The sequence below is a fragment of the Podarcis muralis genome, chromosome 3, assembly GCF_964188315.1.
Source record: "Podarcis muralis chromosome 3, rPodMur119.hap1.1, whole genome shotgun sequence".
In the NCBI taxonomy this organism is placed as follows: Eukaryota; Metazoa; Chordata; class Lepidosauria; order Squamata; family Lacertidae; genus Podarcis; species Podarcis muralis.
The window spans coordinates 30,957,911-30,973,820 of NC_135657.1; the positions used below are offsets into that span (position 1 = coordinate 30,957,911).

Here is a 15,910-nt window from a genome sequence, read left to right on the forward strand (position 1 = left end):
TAGCACTTAATGCAGTGATGGCCAAACTTGGCCCTCCAGCTGTTTTGGAACTACAATTCCCATAATCCTTGACCACTAGTCCTGTTAGCTAGGGATGATGGGAGTTGTAGTCCCAAAACAGCTGGAGGGCCAAGTCTGGCCACCACGGACTTAATGTATTTGATGGAGTGAAAACTCCATAATAAATGGTAGTTTTTGTATGAGCTGTGCTGGTGTTGAAGTGCTGTTGATAAAGACCATTAGAGCTTGGCTAATCACAAGATAGGGACGCGGGTGGTGCTGTGGGTTAAACCACAGAGCCTAGGACTTGCCGATCAGAAGGTCGGTGGTTCAAATCCCTGCGACGGGGTGAGCTCCCATTGCTCGGTCCCTGCTCCTGCCCACCTAGCAGTTCGAAAGCATGTCAAAGTGGAAGTAGATAAATAGGTACCGCTCCAGCGGAAAGGTAAACAGTGTTTCTGTGCACTGCTCTGATTCGCCAGAAGCGGCTTAGTCATGCTGGCCACATGACCCAGAAGCTGTACGCCGGCTCCCTTGGCCAATAAAGTGAGATGAGCGCCGCAACCCCAGAGTCGGCCACGACAGGATCTAATGGTCAGGGGTCCCTTTACCTTTAATCACAAGATATTACTATGACATAAACCATTTCAACCCAAGAACTGCATTTGATGCTACCTATATGGGATATGGAGCGGCCTCTAAACACCTGCAGTGTTTTTGCTCTTTCCCCAATCTGGGGGGCCCCTGGAGTAGTTCCCTGTAAAATCAAATTTCCACCAGTACATTAACAAACTGCTGTGGGTCATAGGAGATGTATTTCTATATTGAGGCTGTGAAACTGCATCTGAAATACTGGAGCTATTTCTAAATGCATCTAGCCAAAAGACACTGGGTAGCAGGCTAAAAGAAGACCTGAAGCCTAAAAAAGTTGGCTATCAATCAAAGACTAGAATACTTAACAGCTTTTTGTCAACATTTCTACTGTAGTTGCCCTCGACACAGTGGGAGTTCCCTATGGAAGGATAAATTCAACCCTTTTCTCCTGGTTTTCTGTGTGAATCTTCCCTTTTAGAGATACTAATAACCTTGTTGGAAGGGTGTAAAGGAGAGGATTAAGTAGCACAATCCATCTTCCTCCTGCCCAAAGCTGCTGTTGGTTTGGTCATGATGGCTTATTGTGACTCATGTCAAGGTAGCTTCATGAAATGCTACAGGATCAGGCAGTCTTGGCTCATTCACGGATGGTATTTTAATCTGATCACTAATAGGAGCAGGAAGTGTCCTCTTTCATCAGGCTTCTGCAGTTGAAGCTGGTTCTTGGTAATTAAGGGCTGCTTCTAAGAAAACACATCTCACAGTCCTTACCTACTTTAAATATGCCTTAAGGGCTTACATCAGTCTGCTTGGCTCATTTCAACACCACTCTAGCCTAAACCACTTGAATTTTTTAGACTAGTTTTTAAAATGCATTATGCACCTTTAGGAACTATTCTCCACCTAAACTGTAATTGCATTGTTATCTGGCTTGCTATAGAGATGGAGTTTATTCCCCATCCTGCACCTGATTTTCCTTGGTTTAGAATCAGGTATTATTTTTTCTCCTATTAGACGACCGAGCAAAACACATTTTTGTCTTGTTCTGCAGGTGGTTCCCTCAACTGCTCTTGCAATAGTTTCACTAACTGGCTTGGTACATATTGCTCCCCTTCTGCTACTAGTCACATAGCACAAAGGTGACATATATCGGTTAGTCTATAGTGTAGTTAGAGGTTAAAGCAGTTTCTAGAGAGCTAGGCACACTTATTCTTCGAAAATGCATGGAAATCTCTACCTTCCTTTGGTGCAACTTAAAAAAAGGACAAGGGAGGCACACATACCCTTCAGTAGCTTGCTCTATATGTACTTGATGCAAGAGTATCCCTGTAAGAGGTGTTAAGTTGTTGCAGCTGAAGCAACCTTTACTATATACTAGTGGCCACCTTTTGAGTGTCACTCCAGGGTACAGAGAGGCAATCTGGGGAAAATATATAGAGTGGAACCTCGGTTTTCAAACGTAATCCATTCTGGAAGTCGGTTCGACTTCTGAAACATTTGAAAACCGAGAAAGGGCTGGCTGCAAAGTCAATGGGAAAAAATGAAAAATGCACCTCAGAATAATAATAAAAATTATTATTATTATTATTATTATTATTATTATTATTATTATTTGTACCCCGCCCATCTGGCTGGGTTTCCCCAGCCACTCTGGGTGGCTTCCAACAGAGATTAAAAACACATTAAAACATCAATCATTAAAAACTTCCCTAAACAGGGCTGCCTTCAGATGTCTTCTAAATGTCAGATAGTTTATCTCTCTGACATCTGATGGTAGCAGTTCAACTTCTGAGGTGCGTTCGAAAATGGAAGCATTCACTTCCAGGTTTTCGGCATTCGGCTTCAGAAACGTTTGGCAGCCGAGATGTTTGAAAACCGAGGTTTGACTGTACAAATATACCAGCTGTGGGGGTCATTTAGTTTATAATGCAGCCCAGCACAACTTATGATCCTCCAAGCTGAATATAGCCCTGTGCATAAACAGCCTGGTCTTGAGTCCCATCTGTGGTTATAAAGCAGGAATGGCTGTCAAGCCATAACGGATGGCCGCTAAGCTGTTTTTCTGCTCTGTGGATCACTCTTGTAAACTTGCTCTTATGTAATGAGCAAGAGTAGCACTGGAGGATTAACTATCATAGCCTAAAGCCCGGGCCCTGCTGCTCCTGCATAAAAAGACCACAAATGCTCATGGGATATATACCAGGGTTGGCCAGAAATAGAACTGAAGCTTAGAAAGCTAAGAACTATTCAAGTCCAGTTATTCATTCTGTTTATTGAATTGGAAAGAAAGGGAATACAAATATTTGTTAAGTGCTGTGCACTGACATGGAAAGGTGTATTTTTTTAAACCCCAATAAAAACAAAAACCAGTAATTAATGTAGTTTGAATGAACATTTTAAAAGATATGTTTTAATATACTACATATTTATAAAATAAGGTGTTCTGTAAATAATTAGTAAAACAAGTGAAAATAAATATGGAGACCCAAAGTTCTTATGTTTTAATGTAATATAGTAAAGAAACTTTAAACTACTTAATATAATTCAAGAGGAGTAACAAAAATCCAGAAAGTTTAAGAACGCAATCCTTTGAAACATTTAATATCAGTCCATAGCAAATAGTCATTACATACCAAAAGCTCTAAGTGTTAACTAGTTCCACCACAACTCCATATAAATCTTGACAATTTAGAAATTTGAGAATAAAAGTTCTTTTCTTGATCTCTACAGCTTGGTTTGTAAGTACACACATGCTTTGAGGATCCGTTTCTTCCTCATACATTTTCAAGGAGCCGACAACTTTTTCCATCTGTGCCGAGAAGTGTTAAGAATTAAATCTAGTACATTTATCCTAACAATGAAACACTTAAAAGATGGAGCACACTGAATTTCAAATTTATAAAAATATATTGGTATTAACCAAAATCTTAAAGTTAGAGGACACTTCACATACACACAACATGACTTAAAGTATGCAGTAAAACATGACATGTACCTAGAACAGTTGGTTCCATGACTGTTTGTGTTTCACGCACACACATTCATACCACACGCACACACACTTTGCTGAATCCGGATCATCCAAAGTCAGCAAACAGGAAATGGGGTTCTAGTTTGTGTTCCAGCAACTAGAGCAGCTACTGCAGACAACACTGCACAAGTCAAGTCCACCCTGTTCAAAAAGTGTCAAAGTGTTTCCAAAATTCTACTAATTGTCAAATGAGCGGTTTGTTCTATGGCAGCTGAAAATGGACTCAAGCCAATGCAATGTACATTTTAACCATATATAGGATTGATACTCCAGTTTTAACAGTTCATTTGAAATGCATCAAATTGAGGCAACATGTGCTTTGGGGGTATTGACAAAGGGCACCAAGTTTTACTGAAAATTGGTTCTCTTCCCCTTCTGATCCTACCCCAAAATTAGAAACTAGACATTCTTCTGCTGTTAACTAAAATAAAAATAAAAATTACAAGAACTCTCCCAATGTCTCTTTTGCCAGCACAGGACTGGTTTAAGAAAACATTTTAACTTAAAGCCATTTTTCCCTTTGGGGTGGGAATTTATTTTTTTAATTAAGATGGCACTAAACACCTAGTATTAAATTACATTCAACAGTATCTGCTCGGAAGCCAGAATGAGACTATTGGCAAAAGTTGGGTAGCTTTCACTGGTGACTTCATATCAAAACTTGTATTATGATCCCCTAATTTTAAAACTAAAAACTTAAATGAGGGAACTAAGCCACACATTTACAAGGCGATTTTAAGGGCTATGTAAAAACTGTTTCTTCTTTTGTGCTCCTACTTTTAAAATCACTTACCTGATCTGAGAAGCACTGTGGCAAGATACTGTAGTGATTTATAGCCAGTGTGCATATTTTGGAGTTGATGGGTACAAAACCTAAGGCAAAATGCAAACTACTGTATCCTCTTTCCCACTCATTGCCTTCTGCTCATGGTAAGATATGGCCAGTAATCAGTGATTGCTCTAGCCTTCGTCATATATAAAAAAGAATGTTGAGATAAGCCTAGTCCTTGACTTCTTCCCTAACAGTGACAGTCTAGGGTTCTTCTTTTTTATCTGCAATGCAGACGTGCTTTTCAATCTACATATCAGTCAATTTAGGCTGCTCAACTATTTAAGATCACTCACAAGAAATCCTAGCATTGTTATTGCAGTTAAAAGTTTGCTTCCAGACAGATCTTGACTTTATTTGGTTCAGTTGTATGTCAAGAAGCAGAAATTAAAACCACCTCAATCTGAAGAGCTTCCTCTTAAAGTTGCATGGTCTGTATTATGCAACTGAATTTAGAAATGGCGCTCTCAAAACACATGCTTCTCGTTCAGCTCCACACTCAAGTGCTTTTTTATTTAAAAGAAATCCAAGAACTCTTTCATAAGAGGTGAGGAAGCATAAGCAGTAGTGTGTCCATTTAATTTTGCTCTTAATTTGGTTTCCTGCTGGTGTTATGCGTTTCAAAGAAAAGGAAACAAATTGGTCAATTTTTTTTCACCACAACAGCGTCTTTGCAGGAAGTCTTAACTACAAGCATCAGATTGAATAACCTATAGAAATCTAGTAGCACCAAATCAAACTGATTAGTGCACATTTCATAATTCACTTCCAATTTCCCTTCCAATCTCCTAGGGTAGTTTTGAGTTTGCAAGCAGTGCCACCAGCACCATATCAGTAATACAGCTGTGAATTTTTAAAGATACAGAATAAGGGTATCTGCAAAAGTAAGATTTTATACAGGCTCAGAGGGAGGACTACAAAAATGTTCCAATTACAAAAACAAACCTTAATGTCAAATGAACAGAATACATGTCAATGGACAATTGTAATAAATGTAAGGTAAAATTACATATAAAAAGCTGCAACAGAACAGCTTAAATGTATTAAAGACTGGATGTAAATTTCTTTGCTGCTCCTAAATCCATGAGAATGCAAGGCAGCGGCATTCTGTTGTTTAAAGATTTCTCTGTAAACCTGGTCTGCACATACATTTTAAGCGAATTGGATAATTGTAATAGTGTTGTGTGCTTATTCAGAGACAACCAAAGTTAAACAACTGAATTACCACATTGATTGGAATACCACTTGTTCCAGTCTGGAGGTATTTAAAGAAATTCAATCATGAATCTCTGATCAAATTAGAAGGCTCTGAAGGAAAACTGTAGCAAGTCTGAGTTAAGGGATACATGCCAAGTGCAATGGCAGTAACTCATATTCCTTATCACAGAATCTGTGCCTAAAAAAAAAACAAGCACAAGGGAGCATATTTCCTTCTAGTCCTGTGTCTTTCCTAATGTTAAGACCTTTTCCCACCTGTAGCTTCTATTTTAGCTGGTACTACAAGGATGTGTTAACTGTTCTTTTATTATGAGTTGCTTTCTTTTCTGTTCTTTTTAAACTTAAGGATGGCCCTAAGTGCATTTTCACCCTTTAACTAGAAGAGAAATTCTGAAACCAACTAACTATGTCAAACAGCTGGTTAGTTCTCTGAGTTTTAGTATGTATCCTCTGCACAAAGATAGTTAACAGCACCTACTCAGAAACAATTCCTGGAGAAAGAATGACCTGGAAAGTTTGTACAAGGTATGTATTTAATTCACAGCAGACAGTCAACTCACTGATTCATTTATTTTTAAGATAATGCTATAAAGTACTATTCTCATTTTAGGTCTTTACTATGTTTTAAATAAGAACCATTGCACATTAAGGCCAATTTAGAATTTTCATTTATTAAATTTCAGAAATTACATTGTAATGGTTTAGTTGGCGATTCTGAAAGTTCTCAAATTGTTTTACGTTGGTAAACAAAGTTTCCTTTTAAAATAATACTTTATATAGCCTGTGTAAAACTGTTGCCAGCCAAATGGTCCTACACAACACTCCAGAGGAGCACCAATTATACTGCATTTACTTGTAGATGACACTTTTTAAGCTGGTTTCAATTCCAAATGTATACAAATGAAGTCATTTTAATGCTATAAATTATTTATTTTTCTTTCTTAAAAAAGAAGATTGTGCTGTTAACCCACTTACAGGGCAACAAGCTAGGTGAAAAGTACAAAACCTTTTGTCAAGTGTGATACTGAAGAGTGCTTTTCATGTCATTCACTGGTTTAAACATCTGGGTTTAGATATACTGTGCAACGGGCAAGGCTTAGAATCCATGAACCAAGCTGCAAAGATCTCAAGCTAAATAAGGCGGAGAGACTCAGAGAAAGAAGAGAAGGAAAGACTTTCCTATCCAACATGTACTCTTCAGACTAAAGCACTCTTTCTATCAAGCCTTCTAAACTGTTAAATAAAAGGTTTCCAAACAAGCATTTAAACTTCATTACACAGAAGAAGAGCAACAATAACAGTAGTCTGCCTGACAAAATGGCAGAAGGGAAAATGTATATACGGAGTTCAATGGTTAGCCTGAATGTAGCACAGTTCTTCACAACCGATGGGGGGTTACTTCAACATGGTGTCCAACAACGTTCTAACGACGTGCTTCATCTCAACTGTTTACTATGAAGCAAGGTGGTAAAATGTTTGGCCCCAGTTGGGCTTCAGAAATGGTTCTTTTTTTTCATGACGAGCATGTCTGTCCAGCTATCAATCATGTTTGTTTGCACCAAATCCCAAGCCATTTAAAATACGACTAAATTTAAGTTAAACAGAAGTCGTCTGCTCCAAATTCACCATCAACTATCCATGCTACTGCATTCCTCTAAGGGGGAGAGGGGGAGATGGAATGTAAAAAGAAAAGAAAAAATAAGAAATATCTTTAAAATCATAGTTCACCTCAGCCACGATATACATATGTATCTTCAGATTTACAAAAGACATACACACAAACCCATTTAGGGCAACCCAACCCAACTGAGCAGCTACAATCGCCATCGTACTAGTTCTGAGAGTCCAGCAGGGGCTTTTAAGCAGCTTGCTTCACTCTGGGAGGTACAGAAGTCATTTCTAATACAGGGCCAGTGGGAACAGGGGCTTTTCATGCAAAAGAGACTTTCTTGATTGAGTTGAAACCTCCCCTGCAGGAGCAGACAGCTGCAAGAACCCACATTTAACAGTGTGATAAAGTAATTAAGAGGTTGAGAAAAGTTGTAGTAGTAGAAGAAGAAGAAGAGGAGTTTGGATTTGATATCCCGCCTTTCACTCCCTTTAAGGAGTCTCAAAGTGGCTAACATTCTCCTTTCCCTTCCTCCCCCACAACAAACACTCTGTGAGGTGAGTGGGGCTGAGAGACTTCAAAGAAGTGTGACTGGCCCAAGGTCACCCAGCAGCTGCATGTGGAGGAGCGGAGACGCGAACCCGGCTCCCCAGATTACGAGACTACCACTCTTAACCACTACACCACACTGGCTCTCGTAAAACCCATTTTAGATATTGAGATGGAAGGAATAAGAACTGGTACATGGGGCTTTAATTTTCCCTAAGATTACTTTGCAAGCAACTTCAGGAAATTCTAAAGCAGAATAAAGCAAGCATTTCTAAAAGAATGGAAAATGTTTTGCAGACTGGAAGCCCAATTAAAATTTTGATACATTGTTAAGAAAATAACATTGTTTTTGCTCACACCATGGTGCAATGTATTGGCTTACACCTATAGACACAAAAACTCCTACAGCCTTGCATATTAGAAAGTGTATACATATAACAAAAGCCTGTTTGCTAAGAACTTGTTTACTACAGTCTAATTTTCACATATGATGGTATCTCTTTTTATGCTGCACCAGCTTTGCAAAAGAAGGGCATCTTGACAGAGCAATGGAAAAATTAGTCCTGGCTTGGACTAATACCCAGATAGGACTTTTGCATTTCAGAGATATCAACTGGAATTAATTCAAAACCTGCAGAACCACTGGCAGTAAAAGGTTCCAGGTGATACCTAAGAAGCAGTCAAGAATTGAAGCTCAGGTTTGTCTCAGCTATTGAAGCTCTCTCCTCATGTAACAGATACAGCTTCAATTAACAAAATGAGCAAGATACCCTTTCATTTCAAAGCAAAGAAACAGCTACATCATCAGTTTCAATTGATCTTTATTCTAGTTTGCTAGGGTCCAGATTTCTTTTCATTTCATGCCAACTAAAAAAAATTTAACTACCAGGTTCAGTAACATTAAAATAGCTTGCTGCAGCTTCTAACGGTTCACACACAGTGTCTCCATCTGATTTTTGGCAATCCCCTGCCTCTCTGTGCAGCCGTTCCACTAACGCTGCAATCCATATTGTTCAAGTTGCTTCCTTTGACTCTCAAGAGACTTTTTAGGGGGCACAGGGAGAGGAGATAATAAAATTCATTATGTGTGTGACCCAATGTTATTATTATTATTATTATTAGTAGTAGTAATATCCCACATTTTTTCCAGACCTGTACTCAAAGCAGCTTACAGATAAAATGCAGAAACTCCACACCATACTTCAGTAACTTATCTCCTCTGTCATTTACTCTCAAGTCTCATTCTCTACCTACTCTTCCTTGAGGTTTCTTTCTTGGTTCCCTGGGCTATATTGCACCTCACTTATCATTCTTGTCTTTGTGCTCCTTGTCCCTTAACTTCTTCCCAGTCCTTAGGCATCTTGTGAGAGGTTATAGTTCAAGCCAACAGGTACTACCACCCTGTTCTGAACTTTTTGGAGTTTCCCAAGGTAGCAGACTCTTCAAAAGGAGGGACTAATACACAGTATGTATTACGTAAATTCCTCTTCCATAAAAATTAGATTTGATTTACCTTCAATATCCTGGTTGTCTACAAAAGGTGCTGGTCCCCATATTCTAACAGTGCCATCGTCAGAGGCGCTGGCCATCATGGATGGAATTTGTGGGTTCCAGCTCACACAGTTGACTGTGCGCGTGTGCCCCGTCAGCTCCGCAATTGGCAGCTCGCTACGTTTGTGCCAAATATATACTTTGTGATCTAAGATGAGACAGGAGGGAAGAAACATGAAGCATCCCAAAATTTAAAACATGTTCCGGCACTTATCCATGTATTAACTGTTTCCATGTTATGTCCAAGAACTGATATCTGCTCAGTAATGCATCCAACAGCTTCAAGAAGCTTCTTTTATGGCATTTAGAATCCTGTATTTAAACTAACAACAAGCACTGATCTTCTCTGCAAGTTGAAAATATTTGTAGGTAACTGGAACATAATACAGCTTTAAGTAGGCTTCATATTATCCAAGTAAGAATGCGAGTGGTTTGGGTGTTAACTCCTTACCCTAGACTTCTACATGCATCAAGACTGGAATCAAGCTCTGGTCTCCCACACTTCCTCCATATTCTTTCTGTCCCCCCCCCTCCACCTCTACAGGTGGTATGGGCAACTTCCAAAAAGAACCCAGCTATTTCAGTGTGGGATCCCATCTAAAACTGGATATTAAAATCCCTTTCTGTAACCGGTTCAATATGTAGGGCTATGAAAATTCTGTATTCAATTAACTGCAGGAAACTCTTTATTCACTGATTAACTTTTGCCTAAGAACAGAGAAGGAAGTGGGCAAACTGCAGGGCCCATCTTCATCTTTCCAAATGTACAGGTAAGGGAGAGGGAGGAGCAACAGCCACAGAGTTGCCTTTAAGTATCTTATCCTATCCGAACAATTCTATCAGTGGAGGCAACAAACTCCATTTCAAAGGCTCCAAACATCCATGGTTGTGTTGTTATAGAACAACATATCCACATAAAAAGTGTACAAATCTGAACAGTAGCAATGTGACATGAGACAGCTTTGTGTGATTCTTGCGCCGATTCCTGTACTGACTGCACCCATCTAAATTGTAGATTATAGAGAGATGGCTGCAGATCAGATGTATAACTCTCTGCACTACTGAAAAACCACAAGTCACAATGGCTACCAAAACGAGAGATTTCTGCTAAATATTAATATTCCATAGAAGCAAACTTGACATGGAGTTAAATACTTGATAAGGCAGAAGGAATTACATGAAGAACAACTGGTAGTACAAGAGTTATTTTAAAAGTTTTAGAAGTTAAACTACAATGTTTGAAAACTAAAATATGACAGTCCATTTCCAAAAGTACTCACTTATTTCCCAACCCCTATAATCATGCTGTGACCTTAAGTATTGCTAAAGTATTTTATAGAAGTGCTGTCTGTATCATTAAAAAAATCAAATTACCATGGCATCTAAATGGTATCAAAGACTCCTACTTGTACGTATTTCCATTTTTAACCTACCAATTTCAAACTATACTGTATAACTTTCAAGTCATCACACATTCACTGTAAGGCTGCAACACACAGCACTTACTCATAGAAAGATATTTTCCCCTCTACTTTATGGATGTTTATGTGCACACGAGTTAGACGTGATTTTTACTCCCAGGGAAGACCCTTTGATGTTTGGGGCTGGTAGGTGGAAAGCCTACCTAGCTGAGAACATACCTTTACACTTAAGAGCTTATGACATTTAAATCTGTTACTTTTTTTGTACATAGAGACTTTCACAGCAGCCATATTTGCAACAATTCAGTGCAAAGAGGCAACAGCCTCAGGCAGTCGGAATCTAAATTAGGTGCCATCAGCTTCAACTACAGCTGGGTAGTTTTTAGACACTGAAAATGAAAAAAATAAAAAGCTTTTCTAAGTTGACCTGGATAAATTAAATTCACATTCATGTCAAACAAACAGTAGGCTGTAACTAAGTGATTTGTTTATGCAATCCTGTGTGGTGTACTGAAAAACTGGTACACCAGGGAGTTAATACAGTTGATTAGACATTCCTGGGGCCATAAATTATCTGGAAGGGGAAGGGGATTAATGCATGCAATAGGAGTGGCACAACTACATACAATGGCAATACAGTTAAGATACAAGGCATCAATAAACAGGCTGTCTCAGGTGAAAAATTCACCAGTTAGTGGTAAAGAAGAAACACTGTTTCAAAATACTTTATTGCAGAGCCCAACTAGAAATGACCTCCTATTCAGACCAAAACCACCTTCTCCTAAAGTTTCTATAAGCTACAGGACAAGAGTACTGTTGTCCACACTGTATATACCACCATACTATTACCCTCACAGAGAGTAAGCTCCTTAATGCCTAGAAAAGCTGTCAAACAGGCCACTCACAGAACCAACAATAGAAAACGCTAAGATGACAGTCAGGTTGCTGATAGCCAAAGTTACTGAACATGCTAGATCTGCTACAGGATATGAAACTTGTTTCTCTCACTATAATTAGTAATTATCCTTGAGATGTCAGAACTCATCTGGATTTACATAAGCACACCTACCTTTGGAAAAACAAGCCTACATCAAATAAAAATTGTATCCCTGTACACCACGCTCATTCTACCAAGACTACAGCTGTTACCATAAACAATAGCCTCGTACATTCAACCTCCTGTGCTACTAGATGATTTTTCTTCTTTCAGCAAACAAATCATTTCTATGGAAATAACTTTTTATATGGATCAGCTTGGTCACTGTGAGAATTGGATTAGATAGGCCTTTGGTCTGATCCAGCAAGACTCTTCTGATGTTTGTGTGAATTGTTGCTAGCATATTTACCTTACTTGTTAAGTAGAATACTACATCATTCCCCTATGTAGGAAGAATATCCTTAAAATATATAGAAAACACACAGAAACAGATCTTAAAAGCAAGAGTTACCTTCACTGCCACTAGCGATGAAGTCTTCATTATGGCCTCCAAAACATGAGTGAATCGTGTAAAAACCTTGTGTAACACCTTGGTACTTTCTCACTAAAACTCTGTCTTGCAAGTCCCATAAATGAACTCCCTGAGAACAAAGAGCAGGGTGGAGGTAATGTAACATTACACAAACAAATGCAGAACAGAAAAAGCAATCCATTTTATGTGCACAAACAATGGTTTATACCCCAAAGTTACATGAGCAGAAGGTCGCTTGCTCAACAGAGATTTCTTGCATACTCCTCTTCACTGCAGATTGCCTGCACCTCCAGACAGCCTCTGCCTGGCATTGAGGGACCTTCAGAAAAGGCCCCTGAAGTTCAAGTGGGAAAGAGATGCAGTGTGTACAAGCAACTTCCCATTTACACAAGCGGCTCCAGGAGGATACGGAGGTTGTGATATGCAGCACTAATGGGCACTTGTTTCCCTTCTGCCTCCCAGAAGAATAGACTTTAAAATCCGGGAGGAAAGGGGGTGAAAACATGTGCTTGTACAGTTTCCATGGCAATGCAATGGAGAATGTAGGCAGGACTTTCCTTCTCACTTATGAGTATGAAAGGGATAAAGCAAAAGGCCAACTGGACCACTTACCTGAGTTGCTACGTTTAACAAAGCTAACCGGCCATTTTTCGAAATCGTAAAAGACATAATTGGATGATCTTCTTGTACTCTGAAAAATAACAGAACACATGAGAGTCATGACTTTGTATTCAAAATTAGCATTTCTACCCAATTTAACTGGTCTCATTATACGGTGCCTTGCAGACCCATAAGACCCAATCACATCCACACCTTTTTCCTAATTAGGGCCTAAAAAAAAAGAGGAAAAAAGGGGGGGGGAGCCCAGCTTTAAAGCAGGTGTATGAACAAGACACCATATGGAATTCTAAGGCATCTCAACTCAGTTTCAGTATTTGACAAAGTTTACAATGATCTGTTTATGTAGCACAACATGAAGAAGAGGTAGTTACATGTTTCTGTCTGTAAGGTCCTCAAAGTTATAGCCCCGAATTCGCTGGTGTGTGTCTGATGCCAACACAGTCTTCCCGTCACTCAAGCACCACAGGCATTGCACTCTCACTCCTTCCCAGGAGTCAAGGAGATTACCATCTAAATCCTAGACAGGAAATGCATGCAGTGAAATAATGAGAAAGGCTGTCTTCATTTAAAGCAAATTGTAACATGAAAAATTTGGGTTATAAAAGCAGTTAGCAGTATGCAAGTATGTGCTGCACACAAGGGAAAATATATTCCAAGACAAAGGTGGTGAACCTGCAGTCCATATCTGGCAGACTTCAGAGCCCCTTAACAATTTGACCGCTAACTTGGTTTTCTATTTACAGTGGTACCTCAGTTTTCAAACGTCTCTGTTGACAAACATTTCGGTTTTCGAATGCCGAAACACTTCGGTTTTCGAACACGCCTCGGAAGTTGTACATGCCACGTAACTTCCGTATCTAGTTTTTGAACGTTTTGGAACTCCAGTCTTCTGGAACGGATTACATTCAAAATCCAAGGTACAACTGTATCTTCATCTAAAAACTTCCCCCTTTTTTAGGCAGTGCTGTAGACTTCCAACACACTAGTTTCAATCTCTCCACCTAGTCCAGCATAACAACAGGGGTACAGATCTTTCCATGAATTTTTCTTTTGCCTTTTTTTTTTTTACTTTGCAGAAGGATCCTTTCTTGTTTCCTATGTCTTACCACAACCTAATAAACGACGATGGCACCACACATGAGCAAGAAGGGGATCTTTTCAAAGAGGCTTTATTTTTGCTTCAGATAAGCATGCTTAGTATTTCACAGGAAGAAAAACACTCAGCAAATTCCAAATGGTAGGTTTCTACAACAGGTTGTACAGCTATACACAGCTACCCACGCAGAACATAGAACCACAGAGACAGCATTAAGTTCAAAGTCTACAAGAAACTGATGGCACTTTGCATTGTAAAAACAGTACTTACACACTGATAGAACTGTCCACGCTGCCCTCCAGTCACAAAACGTTTTCCATCTGGATTCCAGGCCACACTTGTTAAACTATCTTCATGAGACTGACTCATCTTTGTCCTCAGCTCCCCTGTCTGTAGGTGAAGTAGTATAAAGTAAAGCCAATGAAAAACTTGCTTAAGAAAGCAAATTTCTAACATTTACTTAAATTTTTAACCTGCTTCATAAATTCAGGGCAGCCTACAAATAAAGAATAGACACTCAAACAAACAAACAAACAAACAAACAGTGGAGGCTGCCACCCCTGCTCACACTCTTACCGGCAGCCACACGAACTGCAAGGTGACAACAGCCTTACATTGTTACGTATATAGGATATAGACACATACATAGTAACTGATGACATCATTGGAATACTGCTGGTAATAATGAATAGAAATCAATAATCTGTTCTATATAGATAACCATGTTTTAATCAGATTTTCATCTCCAAGAATAGCAGGGGCTCCCCTTCGATAATATCAATACTTCAATTATGGTTCCTGTGACAACACTATTAAGACACTCTGTCAATGAACTTCAAGAACTACCTTAGTTGGTCTTTAAGGTGCTACTGGAAGGAATTTTTTTGTTTGAACTTCATATTAATAACCCTTACTTGTACATTCCAGAGCCAAAGCTCAGAGCAGTCATCTGGACCACAGGCAACAAGGTAGTTGTCATCTGGACTCCAAGCAATGTAGGAAACACCATATGCATGGCCTTCCAGTGTCTTGAGCAGTTTTAGCTGGTGTGTATCCTTTAAAAAAGAAAACATTGCAACAATGGCTATCTGGGTTGTTACTGAGATCTACCTGCAGTTTTAAGCAGTTGTCTTTGATGGCTAATCTCTTGCTGCCTCCTCCCAAAACAGTTTAGGAAACCAACATACCAAGGGCTTGTTTACCAGTTCCACCTTACCTCAAGGTAGAGACACACTCATTTTCTGCCTACTTGACAGAAGTGTAGGAAAGGCTGTACCAGGGCAAACCAAGAAAGGAGGTACACAGGAAGCCATACAAAGCAACACAGAACCGCCTCCCCATTCTGGTTTAACAACATTCTTTGAAACCAACTAATGAAAAGCAAAATACTTTCAAACACAGATAGACATTAGGGCAATAAGCAGAAGTACTAGTGAAAGGAAGGCTATGGACTAGCAAATGTAAACCTTGGGCATAATAACTGTTTGCACCTTTTGCTCCTCAAAGATTTTTGCCTAGTTTTTGTATGTTCTAGGGCTGGGCGATGTTAGGTTTTCAACACTGCAATGTATCACTAGCTGAACAGCACAGTTTGGCGATAAACCACAGTGTTGAAACAAGCTGTATTGGCACCAGCCGGCAAGGCGCGGGGCGAAACTGCCTCAGCTGTCAACAGTGGGAGCTGAGTCGCTTTCATTCCAGCATCTCGCAGGCTGGGACCAGCTGCATTGGAAAGGCTCCTGCCCCCAGCTGAGCAAGCCCCAATGTCCCTGCTGGTTGCGCGCGAGCAGCAGGGACCTCGGAGCACCTTTCTGAGGCTCCCTTTGCTGGCTTGGGGGGCAGGTGAGCTACCCCGCTCGCTCGCACCCCACTCCCCAAAGATGGACCAGGCGGCAGTAGCCAAGCCCACAGAGACTATCGGG

The 15,910-nt window shown here is 39.7% G+C and overlaps 1 protein-coding gene across 5 annotated transcripts in view; it reads right to left on the minus strand.

The window, feature by feature from the left end:
* Positions 1 to 6,322: 6,322 nt before the first annotated feature.
* Positions 6,323 to 15,910, minus strand: part of WDR26 (WD repeat domain 26) — a 35,819-nt gene continuing 26,231 nt past the window's right edge. For 4 of the 5 annotated variants that reach the window (XM_028724540.2, XM_028724539.2, XM_028724538.2 and 1 more), the window contains 7 exons: positions 14,903 to 15,043; positions 14,259 to 14,378; positions 13,264 to 13,409; positions 12,884 to 12,962; positions 12,251 to 12,380; positions 9,344 to 9,529; positions 6,323 to 7,326 (listed from right to left, as the gene is read on the minus strand). In XM_028724540.2, the coding sequence (XP_028580373.2) occupies positions 7,301 to 7,326; positions 9,344 to 9,529; positions 12,251 to 12,380; positions 12,884 to 12,962; positions 13,264 to 13,409; positions 14,259 to 14,378; positions 14,903 to 15,043 (828 nt within the window). In that variant the 3' untranslated portion in view covers positions 6,323 to 7,300. Of the gene's footprint in view, positions 7,327 to 9,343; positions 9,530 to 10,915; positions 11,192 to 12,250; positions 12,381 to 12,883; positions 12,963 to 13,263; positions 13,410 to 14,258; positions 14,379 to 14,902; positions 15,044 to 15,910 lie in introns of those variants that run through there. The other variant, XM_077925614.1, reaches the window with a different exon arrangement.